Source organism: Cygnus olor, chromosome 11, assembly GCF_009769625.2.
Source record: "Cygnus olor isolate bCygOlo1 chromosome 11, bCygOlo1.pri.v2, whole genome shotgun sequence".
Taxonomy (NCBI): Eukaryota; Metazoa; Chordata; class Aves; order Anseriformes; family Anatidae; genus Cygnus; species Cygnus olor.
Genome location: NC_049179.1, coordinates 21,416,987 through 21,429,428, shown reverse-complemented (window position 1 = coordinate 21,429,428; position 12,442 = coordinate 21,416,987). Strand labels below are relative to the sequence as shown.

Here is a 12,442-nt window from a genome sequence, read left to right as displayed (position 1 = left end):
AAACAACAACAACAACAAAAAAACACCACACAATAAATTGTATACCAAATGTTTTTATACTAGCCGTTGAAATACCAACAGATACCTTAGTTTAGTACTTTGGTTGCCAAGAGAGTTTGTAGAAGAGATGTTTAAGAGACTTTCTGAAATGACATCTGTGTTTCTTCTGTAACAGAGAACAGGCTTCATGTGAGCAGAATAATCCCTTTGCATTTGCAAAGAAAAACCTAGTTTCCCTTAAACTCAAGGTTACAACTAAAGAGGATGCTGGCAGTGCTATGTGCTTGCTGTATATAGAAAGAACAATTTGCACTGAATTTACAATCACAGACAAGTTGGATGTTATTTAGCATTGGGTCACCGCGAGGCTCCAAGTTAATTCATTACATTTGTCTTTGTGGTAAGATAAATACCTTATCTAGCCTTTGAGCAAAACCTCACTACTTTATTATGGCTAAGTGATAAGTCATTTTCGCAGAGATTTTAGTGCCGTCAGGAGACATATGGCGTGAAGTCACGCCTGTCAACTCTGTATTTAGAAAGTTGGCTTCTCCGTGCCATCTTGGCTAAATGGAGTCCAAAAACCCATCAAGCGCAGGCTGTGGTCTCTCCAAACCATTCCCGATAGCCAGGTTACGTACTGCCTCACAAGGTGAGTTACCCAGAATGAGAAGGGAAGCAGACCTTGGTTGCACAGCCAGTGGATGTATCTTTGTGTGCTAGCAGCAGGGGTGCTCTTCCCAGACGTGATGAGATTGCAGGATTTTGATTACTGCTCCTAGTATAGAAAAAAATGAAAAATTAGGTGTTACTGTAGTACCTGGTCACTCAATAAAAGTCACTCAAAAAATGCAATAAAAGCCTTACTCGATTTTAAGCTAAATAATTATATTTTCATTGCTTTAGAAATAAGTACTTCCTTTAAAGGACTAAAATCTATCACAGCATGTGCTAATGATGTGAAATTTACTTAACCCATTCCTTTTTTCTTTCCTTTTGGTCATTTGATTGTGTCTACATATAAATTTGATACAATTCAGTTAAAGTAATACAGATCCTTTGTGGAGATTTACTTTGATTTGAAAGTAAATTTAAGCCTATTCCCAACTGGCTCTTAAAAAATGGATAAAGTTGAAAATAACTTGGTTTAGATAGAAGTTCAGTATGCTCCCTTTTCTATTTTATCAAAACTTTTCTTAAAACCATGTTATTCTGTACGTGGACAATCTCTGAATCAAAAAAAAAAAAAAAAAAGTAAGCAGAGAAGGCGGCCACCGTTTCACCTCTCAGAATATGTCCTCACTGTTGGTTAAGGTCAAGTCCAAATGTGTGCCAAAAACCACACTGGGCCATCTTCCAAATACAAGTACCACAGGAACAGAACAGTGCTCAACATGTGCCCTCGCATCTGCTGTGGTGTTGGGCCTTTGGAAGGGAGGTATAGATTTATATAGGTGCCTTCGTAGGAGCCTAGGTCTTGTACTTTGAGTTAAATCGGCGAGAGAGATGCAGAATCCTCCTAGCTTGGTATCTGTTCTCTGGAGTCTACTTTTTTTTTACCGGAAATAATTTGTATGTGTATGCAGTTCTGTGCTGGCAGTGTGTGAAGTAATGGAGCTTTGGAAATAGATGAAGCCTTTTTTTTTTTTTTTTTTTTATCACTTCTGACACCCCCGTATTCAATGTGTAATTCTTAGTGGAATAAAGTTATTAGGAAGATTATTTATATGCTGGCATAAATTATCTAGTAACCGAACTGATGCTGCCCAGCTGGTGAAAGCTGATTCAAAATGTTTAGTCAAAGGAACTGGTTGCATTTTTCTTGAGAGATTGTCTACCTTTTATATTTTAAATAATTGTATTTATTTTTAAATAATATAATTTAAATAATTTCTAATTGCATCAAGTTCTCCAGTAAAATTGTTAAGCCTAATTTTATCATATTATGCTTTAATTTATAGCTGCTTAGGCTTCAAGCTAACTTAATTTTGTTTTAATCAAGTTATTATTCTGTTGGAAGTTAGTATTTAATGATTACTGTATTCATAATGCTCATTTTGACCTAATCTTTACAAACTGATACTTAGCCATGCAGGCAGTATCTGCAATATTTTGAATCTTTTAATAAAGTGCATCTCTGCTTCAGGTTTATGTCCGGTTAAGGCCATTCTTCCGAGAATTCCTGGAACGTATGTCTCAGATTTATGAGGTAAAAATAATTAGATGTTATCTTTTGAATTTTATTTTTAAATTATATTTGCATATTTATATCTAAAATATTTTTTTTCCATTTAATCCGTAGATCATTCTCTTTACTGCTTCTAAGAAGGTGTACGCAGACAAGTTACTGAACATACTAGACCCTAAAAAGCAACTGGTCAGGTAAAAATAAAAAATCGTGATTATACCTCTTGTAGGCAAACAAACTTATTTCCTAACAGATGTGATGAAGAAAGTGATTCTGACATTTTCTTTATTGCACTGTGTCTTACTAAACTGATTCTTTGTGCTTATGCTCAGCTTGTCTAAGGGTGAGAGAAAAATGAAGTGGTTGAATTACTGCCTTGGTGATGAGATAAACCCAGACATCTTTACTTTGCACTCTTGTGGCCAAAAAACTTAGCCATTCGTTCTCTGTGGCATAATAGAATTCCTTGCTGAAAATAACCTCCTAGGTATCAAAAATGTGTTTTAGCTGCTCTTGAATATATATAATGAATAAAGAAAACGAACAGATTGCTGGAAACTCCAACCATTAGACTACATTTAAGCTACTTGTATTTGATTTATTATTTATAAATAATGATTTACATAGTTATCTTTACAAACGTTATTTCTTATTCAGTCACAAACTAATTTGTGGGTTTTGTAGTAAAGTTGTTATGTTTTTTCATTTCTTCTGTTAATACATAGATTTGTTTGGAAGAGATTAGCATTTCTCAAGAACAGTGCCTTAAGACAAATTCTATCAGATGAGATTCTTTCTGTTATTCTCATCTGGAAGGTGGACTGTTAATGTGGGAAAGTTGAAACTGAAGAGGGGGTTTCTCAGGAATTCATCCTAAATAGGGTATCCCAAGTAAGGAAAGTAGCAACTATACTTGATTATAGTCAGGACTGTGTAAATTCTGTCCCGAGAATGTCTTTGGCAAAGCATTTCTCTGCATCATGTTATCTTGGTAAATTTACTCGCTACTGCATTTTGAATGAGCAACCAAAACTGGACTTTTGAAGTTAGAAATGCACAATCATTGGAATATCTGAGCCTACCTGCACACACAGCCAAGCAGGGTGTATGAACAAGTAAGATATTTGCACATACAGAAAATGTGTCTGTGTGTGTCCATAGTGTTGATTCTTTTTCTCCAAGTATCTAATATTTATGATTGAGGACTACAGTTTTAATTTTGTTGTTAACAGGAAAAGTGTAAAAAATATACTTGCTTGGCTGTGTTCTAAAAATTTACAGAATTTCTGTGAAATTCATATGATACATGAATTTAGATGTGATTCATGTGCCACTGAAAACCTGACATCAAGGCATGATGAGTTTTGACATTAGCCTAAAGGTAGATTTGTCAGGCACTCCACACATGTGACTCAGAATCTATATATAAATTCATTCGCTGCTGAGGCATCAGCTTATTTTCTTCCATAGCAACATTAGGAACTCAACCCCTTTATGAAATAAAGCACGCTTTGTACAGCTTCTAAAAACTTCACTTAAAAATATAACAGCTTTAAAGAAACTGCATTGTAATACAGCTATGTAAAACTTGAAATCTGTCTAGTATATAACTTACTTTTGAATTACAGTCATGCTGATATTTTATGAAATTTCAGTTTTACTCCTGTTGTGTTTTTTTTTTTACTTGAGTCCTCTTATTCTACGCATCCATCCATTTACTAAGTATTTCTTCTATAATAAATTAAAAGAGAATTGGGTAGGAAGAAGTTGATGGAATGTTTTGACCTCAAGGCTTTTTTCAGGCTCTAAAAACTGAAATAGGTTAGTTGTGAACAGAGGGAGCATAAGAAGGAAAATATTTCTTCTAACAGTGGCATGTGGAGGCTGTGTACTGTAGCGACTGGAGCAAAATAAAAAGAACAAACTCAATAAATTGATTCCAGTGCAGACATAATCTCTGATTTTGGGGCCTTGCAAAATAATTTCAGTATCTTGGGTCCCTCTGTCAATCCATCTGCAAAAATGATTAGAAAGCAAGACCCTGTTGACAAATATTTGTTACATCTGAGCTGAGCTTTTTCTGTGTAAATGCAAACAATTGCCTGCAGAACTAGATAAACATAAAATTACCTTAGCTAGCAATTTTACCAGTAAAAAGGTCAAAGAAGAATGGAAAGTATGGAACAGGTTCTTAAAAATGAGCTAAGTAGATCAGAAGAGGAGAAAAAAAAAAGGAGAACATTTGGTATTGTTAACTTTTTCTTTATGCCATGTGATGTTGCATTTTTCTCATTAATTAGTATTTTAATTTAATCACAGACATCGACTTTTCCGTGAGCATTGTGTTTGCGTACAAGGCAATTACATAAAGGATTTAAACATTCTTGGTAGAGATCTTTCAAAAACGATCATAATTGACAATTCACCGCAAGCCTTTGCCTATCAGGTAAGTATGCTGCCATCAGTAAACTTCTCAGACATGGCAAAAAACTTCCCAAAGGAATACAGTGAAAAAGACGACAGTATTTGAGTTTAAGACTACATTGTTTGCAGTTAACTTTGTATTTAAATTTATAAAACATACTTTAACAAATTGCTCTGGTTTGCTTGCTTTTCTCTTGTGAAGAGCCAGTCATGTGTAAAGTGAGTGACTTATTTTATGAACAAACTATGTAACCAGTCAGTTTTATTTCTTGTTCGTTTTTTCTAAAGAAGCCTCCAGGTCCGCTAAGACTGTCCCCTGTACTTTGTTGCAGACCTAGTTTTTTAATGCTAGTGAAATCATTAAGAACAGATCACTGGTTGAACTGACACACACAGCTGTGAAAATTATTTGTACTTAAATGTTATAAAGTTATGCTCTGTGATTTAGATTTTTCCAGAAGTATGGTATGTAACTATTCCAGTTGGTCCTATTGTATAGATAAAGGAGTTCAGAGAGTGATCTCTAATGTCTCATCTACATTAAAGAACAAAAAAACCCCACATGTTTGACTTAGCCTCATTTGCACAAACTGCAGCCAGGACACGGTTAGTATCCATGTGTTGTTTTAACATAAAATTTTCTCAAAATACCAATGCTTTTCAGTTCAGCAGATCTTCTACAGCTAGGTTTATTTCAGCTTTGATGCGGAAGTTTTTGCAATGATTTATGCAAAGGAAGGAGTTATTTCAGAAGTGAATTTTAATACAAACTTTAGAGGAAAAATACATATTAATACACTGCATCTTGGAAACATTTTTCCCCAAAATGCTATTTCACAAATCGTATCATTAGATAAATTAAGTATGTCATTTGTTGATGATTTTTTTACTTTAGCTTTCAAATGGAATTCCTATAGAAAGCTGGTTCATGGATAAAAATGACAATGAACTCCTAAAATTGATTCCATTTCTGGAGAAACTTGTAGAGCTGGTAAGTCTTTCCTTCATTTGGCTTCCCCTCTCTCCCCCCAGAACATTAGTTAGCTCTTCTAAGCAGCATCACTCACTTTCAGATTTTGAGTCACTGAGATTTTGACTGCTAAAAGTCATATATGTCTCTTGGAAAGCGTTCTCTGGGCAGTAATTCAAAGTTTGTACAAGGACTTATTTATATAGCAAAGGACAGGAATGCTATCGTTTATAGCTGTGCTTTTAATGAAAACCCGGAGAATTGTGACATCAGTTATAATGAAATTGAGAATCTTTAGAAATTTAGGTTAAGTACAGCCTTCTGTTGGCTGTGTTGTGTGCCTTTATTCTTAAAATGGAAATAATCTTATTCAAAAACTGTTGTGAATGTTATATAATTTTTTTAAGAACATTGTGATTACGAATATTCATGCCTTCTATTTTGTCATATTAATATACTGGTGTTAGAAATTTGCCCGTATTGAAATCTGATTTATAGATGTGTTTATTCTTCTAAAACCTGTGCTTTTTTTTTTGCCTACAGAATGAAGATGTCCGACCTCACATCAGAGACAGATTTCGCTTGCATGACTTGCTACCCCCAGATTAAAGCCTTTTGTCTACTTACTGAAGGGGGAGAAAATGCAGGACCCTTTTGGACTAAAACAAAACATTGCCATTACTGTTGAAATTTTGCATTTTTGTACCCCGTCTTGCTTTTCTTATCTTTGGTGCCCAACAATAATCAAGGGTTACAGAAAGAGACTTTATATATCTGAGATTGAATACATACAGTACAATACAGTACAACACAGTAGGTAGGCTAGAACAGAAAAGTCTTTAGAACTAGTGCAACTCCGATGAATTTTTTTATGTACAGGACATCTGCAGTTTATAAAGAATTCTGTTTCTGCCACCAGCAGTTTGACCTGTAGAAACACAGGATTTTATGATATAACAGAGATTGAAAATGGACTCTTATTTTCTCTCTGTTCGGTGCTCTAAGTGGGTTTGTAGCCACTTTTCTGTTACTTTAAGATTCTCATTTCAACAGGAATGGCCAGTAAAAGTTGTTTTATTTTTCCTGTTAAGGTTTATAACCTTTTTACACTTTTGACCTGTATTAGATTAGAATTTCATTATGCATTCCTTTTAGTTGAGGCGCTTCATAGTTTTTCTGGAAATAGCCAAATTTTCTTAGTTTTTTATTATACAGTTGAATGGCCGTTTTCCTGCTTCGTCTGCCTGCATACTGTATATTTGTTTAAAAATATTCTCTAGTTTTAGCCCATGTAAGTTTCATTTAGAAAGAAAAACCCTGCATTTATATTTTGTTTCTGTAATATTCTACTGTAGTTGAAATCTTTTCAAAAATCAAGAGACTGGCTAGATAAGAAGAATATAAGAATTACTAATATTCAGAATATTTTAAACCATTGTGATGGCATGTACTCTGGACAGACGATATCTTGCAGTGGCACAAACAACTGATGGACAAGGAATACCTCAGACTATACTGTGCATGCAAATCCTTAAAGGAGAATTAGTTTGGTCACCTGTTAGGTTTGATGCAATTCAGTTACTGCTGCCTTCTGTTTCCTCCAGGAATGAAGTATTCTGCACAGTGGCTCAGTATTTTAAGATGTTTTGCATGGGCTGATGGTACCTCTGTTACACTGCTCTTCGTTACAATCAGTTTTAAAGTGTGTGACAGCGAGGGTACCTACCAGTAACTATGCATAATCCTGTGGTACAGTACACTCCCATGCCACCAAAGCAGTCAGTCTGCTATCATAGTGGTTTTCTATGCTATATGGAAATAGTCTTCAAGCCTTGGTTCTCTAATGCAGCTGCTACAAGAGGTTGATATTTTTATAATGGTGTGTAATCTCCTTTTCAGGAGGCTTTTTATGGAAGGTATAATTTGTAAAAGTTAGGATGCTTTGCCTCTCGACTGCATTAACATGCCATAGGCTCAGACTGTTTTTGTGTAAAAGATGTCACAGAACGGCACTTTTTCTAAAGAGAAGTTTGATATTTTGTATGCTTGTTAAGAAAGTACAGTATTGGAAATTAAAGGTGGACAACTGATAATTGAGAAGTATGTCAATTAATTTTTTATGTATATTACCTGTTTACTTGTACAATTTTATTGTACAAATTACATGCAGCTTCATTTTCAAATGAGTCCTTAAAATAAGGAAAATCTTTTTAGGAAAACATTTAATTTTTGTATTTTTGATTTTAAAAGGCATGAGTTATGTCAACTTTTTCCAGTGTATTAATGAAGATTTTAACTTTTCATCAGGTTGAGTGTTTTCTTACTATATTATCTGTTGTGTATGTAGCTAGCACATTGTGTCACTGAACTGTTTAAAAAATTAGCATGTAGAGCAAGCCTGTTTTGTGGAAAATCCTTATTCATTAAAAAAAACAAAAACATCATGGCAGATTTTCTGCAAAAAAGTGAAACATTTGCAATTCAGAATACTGATTTTTTTTGTATTTAAAGAAAGGTATTTTGCTTGCAGGAAAGAAATACTACAGATTCATTTTAATGAGAATCTTTTAAATGTATTTATCTTTAGGGCATCTGGGCATCTTTACGCTGTTTGTCTTATGTCTTTATTGAAATAAAATGTACATAACATTACCTTTATATATGCTTTTGCGCAGACGTGTGAACCCTGTAACCATCCCCGTTCCTTCCTGTTTTTATGTTGATAAGATGGTTCTGGAAATATTTATAGATTTTGAAAATGGTCAGCTTGTATTTGAATTGCTACATGGTTTGCCAACAATTTTTTAGTTGTTCGTTAAAATGTAAATCTAAATCTGAGATTTTTAATTAGTTTAACAGTGAATCCTTGTCTAATGTGGAATTCTTCCAAATTTCTTAGAGTAATTTACATAATAGGACTGCTTTAAAATTCACTAGTCTACCAGAATGAAACCATTTTTGTTAAGTAGTTCATAGCTTTTCTCTGACTGTAAAAAGAGATTATCATCTGTTCAAATAATGTCCTTAAACATGTGCGTCCTATCTTTGGCTAAAACCATTATGAAAGTGCTTTCTTTAGTTAAGGAAACCAAAGCATACATTGCACTTTACAGCTGTATCTGTGTTGTGATTATCAGATCAGTGAGGGAAATCAAAATGTAAATTGGAGGATTTAGTTCTACATAGATGCACAACAACAATAACAGAGACTGCTTAGTAAACATTAAATATTAATATTTTAATGTGCTGCAAGTCTGGTATTTATCAATCTGAACTTTCTTTGCAGAATGAGTCTACCTTCTTCAAAATCTAAGTTCCTAAAAATGTCAAACACTTCTGGCATAAACAGTCTTTGCATGAAGCAAAGTTATATTCCATCAGGTTTTATTCTCGTCTCGTTAGTCTCGAGGGTAAGGCTTAACTGTTTCTCCGACATTAGTCTGGATCAAATTGTGCATACCAAAATTGACACTGATAACCGGGGGAGTCTCAGCTGTGTGTATTACTCGAGTCTTGAATGTAGAACTGTGCTACTTAAGCAGTTAATCTTGTAGCTGTATCATTTATTCAAATTTTATGTATGTTTAAAAAACACAACATTCTATTTCCAAAGTTTTTAATGATTTCATTTGTGGTCTTTGGATTGATCATGGCAATTGTGTGTTAATTTTACACATCCATATGTATTCTGTTCTAGGTTTGAGCATTCTTAGTTCTGACAGCAAAACAATATTTCATACTTATACTGACAATATATGTTCAATCTCTTTTTTTAATATATATTTCCTTAAATTGTTATATAGATAGAATAGCGTTCACCATGGTATTATTGGCTTCTTTTCCACCTTTGATTCATTGCACGTTCCATCTCTGTAGGAAGATATTTTTTCATTATTATTGAAATGTATCTGAAAGCCTGAATGTTTCAAGACCTGATCAAACATCTCCCAAAGCAAGAGTTATAGCAACCGAATGCATGCTAAGGAGGCATGTCTTCTTTAAACAAAGCACTTAAATGCGTTATTAAAAATAATCAGATATGCAAGTGCTGTGCTGAATGAGAATAGAAGGAAGTGCTGGCTGAAATGCCTTGCGGAGGCAGCGAGCCATGGGCAGCAGAACTGTTTGCTCTCACTCACTGTTAGAAGCAAGCGTCCTCATGCCACATCTCCCCTCCCCAGACTCTCAGACATCTGATTTAGGTGCTGGTTGGATTGGCACGACTGAAAAAGCATCGGGCCCTGAATAAGGAGAGGGACCAGGAATGAGTGGCTGAGGAAATGGGTGGAGTGGGTGGAAATCTCACTAATCTATCTTCCACCAGCAGTGTAGTAATGCAGGCTTGCGGTCTGGAGCAGCCGTTAATAGTAGAGCTTGGTCATTTGGTGAGGAAAGCTGTTCCAGGAGCACAAAAATACTGTTAGTATACTGAGGGAATACCCGCATTCCTTTATTTTTTCCTTCTGGTTCTGACTTCCATATAGCATTGCATTGCAAATCATACCTTTTATTCTTTGCCAAAAGCAACTGCATCCTGTTAGTATATTAAAGTAGAGGATGAGATTGATAACTTCACAATTGATACTAAAACTAAGGCAGGCCCCCGTCTGTGGTGAGATGCTTATATCACAGTGAATTGTGGCTGCTGAACTCCGTGGGTGTCCCATGCTGTCATTCCTCTCTTCTGGCCAAGGACTGGATCAGCACTGAGTACACCTAGATTTGGGGAATTAGAAAAGTTATCTGTGCCTTCTTCATCCCCTCCCCACACTGTGCTCCCATTATGTTCCATCTGAAGGACTTGGAGAGCACACCTTTACAAAGCTAACATTTCAGTGTAAAATTAATATTTACATAGTTGAGATTAATCTAGTACAGATAGCTAAATTATAATGTAATGCGTTTCAGAAAGTCAAGGCCAGAAAGTAAACATTCACAACATATTGCCAATTAAAAAAAAAAAACAAAAACCACCACACAACTCTACTTACTAGTATGGTATCAGCACAGTTTGACAAGTTTGTTCTGACAGGTACAAAGAGAAACTAATCGCTATTGTATTAAGTCTTCCACTGTAAGTAGAATTTCAAGTTAAATATTCAGTATTTTTCTGGTGAAAGGACTTGTATGGATCTATGTGGCAAAGCAGGCAGGTGGTACCTCTGATCTGATCTGCAGTCATGCTGATTCAATCAGTCAGCTCCATTAAGCTTCTCTAAACTCATTATCAAAGACTGATACAAAGATGAAATAAAGAAATCATAGGCGTGTGGCACCTGGGCAATACAATGAGTGTCAGCAGCGCATGGCTCATTGTTCATGGCCTTCACCTCCTGAGACGAGGTAAACGTCTTCCGATTCTAGAGGACAAATTCCTGTTTCTGGGAGAACTGATCCATCAAAGGTGTTTCATTTCTGAGTCCCTAAAAAGGGACTTTAAAATCCGCTCTGTGAATAGTATGAATTTGAAATGTGAAGACTGAAAGGAAAGCCTAGAATTACAGCAGCAGGGTGTAGTTCCACAACAGCTCAGGCTGAGCTGGCTCTGGGAGGCTTTTCCCTCTTCCCTCTCCTCTCCCCAGGTAACGTGTTAGCCGCTTCCTTCTGCCTGCACTGGGGCACGCAGCTGTGCAGGGAGCTGATCCTGCTGCAAACAGCATGCTAGAATAATGAAGATCAGTTAAAGCTGCTGTGGAGTGGAAGCTAAAGGAAGGTTCATGGGAAGACGCTTTTTCTGGAAATATAATTGTCACATTAAAGTCATTCAGCTGAAGAACAAAGTTCTTAAGACATTAAAGAACTACTCTCAAAGATTTGATTACAACAAAACCATGTAATTTCAGCTTTGCGTCATAGATTCTTGATGCTTAAATAAAATCCTAAACAAGCTGATAAATGGCTGGTGAGAAGTAGCATAGATGCATCATTTTCTTAGTTGGTCATAATTTTGTAAAAAAAATATAAAAGTGTAAAAAAAAAAATGACTGCAACTTTTTGTTTGGAAGCAAGCAAGGATGACCTACTAAAGATTAACTTGTATAGATTCTGTTAAGCACATCACTATTTTGGTTGTCTTGACCGTGTAATGTAATACTGTTTTGCTTTATTTTTTTGATACTTGCAAAAATGTCATTGTACTGATAGGTTGAATCTTGTAAAATACAATTGGAAGAGAACCAATGTTCTACAAATTTGTGTTTCTTTTGCCATCATTTCTAGTATATACAACCATAAAGATTTATATTAAATATTTATGCTCTAGTTACTGTTTTTATGATTTTTAGCTGATATCAGACTTCATTGAAGACTCAGTTTTCTGTAAAGCAAGACATTTCTCATATCAGTTTTCAGCCTTTAAAACCAAAGGTTTTAAAAACAAGTGGTGTTTATGCTTTTTTAAAAGCTAAGGATACTGGAGACCAAGAAAAGAATAGAAGTGGGTTATGGACTGAAATTGTTACAGATGGTTAAGATGGTCTTGCTTTGAACCCGATTTTCAATATGTAATGCAGTGAATATCTTGTAAAATTACCACAAGGCCTGATCCGTCTCCTTTGCATTTGTTTCTCCTCCTAAGCAGAAACCTTTAGACTTTTTCAAAATGAGAACTGCCTGGTTTCCTAGGAGGTAGCACTTCCTTTGACTCAGAGAGCTGTGCCTTAATTTCCTTGTCTATACAATGGGAGTAATACTTATTTGTTTTAATCCAAATGCTTAAATTTAAACGTGCTGGGTAAATATATAATATTTTTACCATTAATATGCTCCCAGTCATCTCACAGTTCCTAGTAGTTTCATAATTATCCTCACAGCACACTTGAGCTTATGAAACTGTTTAGACTCGGTGAGGATATAACTTA

General features: G+C 35.2%; 1 protein-coding gene across 2 annotated transcripts in view; it reads left to right on the top strand.

The window, feature by feature from the left end:
- CTDSPL2 (CTD small phosphatase like 2) overlaps nt 1-11,737 on the top strand; it is a 44,084-nt gene extending 32,347 nt beyond the window's left edge. For both annotated transcript variants that reach the window (XM_040570047.1, XM_040570048.1), the window contains 5 exons: nt 2,147-2,209; nt 2,303-2,382; nt 4,508-4,634; nt 5,508-5,603; nt 6,126-11,737. In XM_040570047.1, coding sequence (XP_040425981.1) covers nt 2,147-2,209; nt 2,303-2,382; nt 4,508-4,634; nt 5,508-5,603; nt 6,126-6,191 — 432 coding nt within the window. In that variant the 3' untranslated portion in view covers nt 6,192-11,737. The remainder of the gene's footprint in view (nt 1-2,146; nt 2,210-2,302; nt 2,383-4,507; nt 4,635-5,507; nt 5,604-6,125) is intronic.
- Nucleotides 11,738-12,442: the final 705 nt, after the last annotated feature.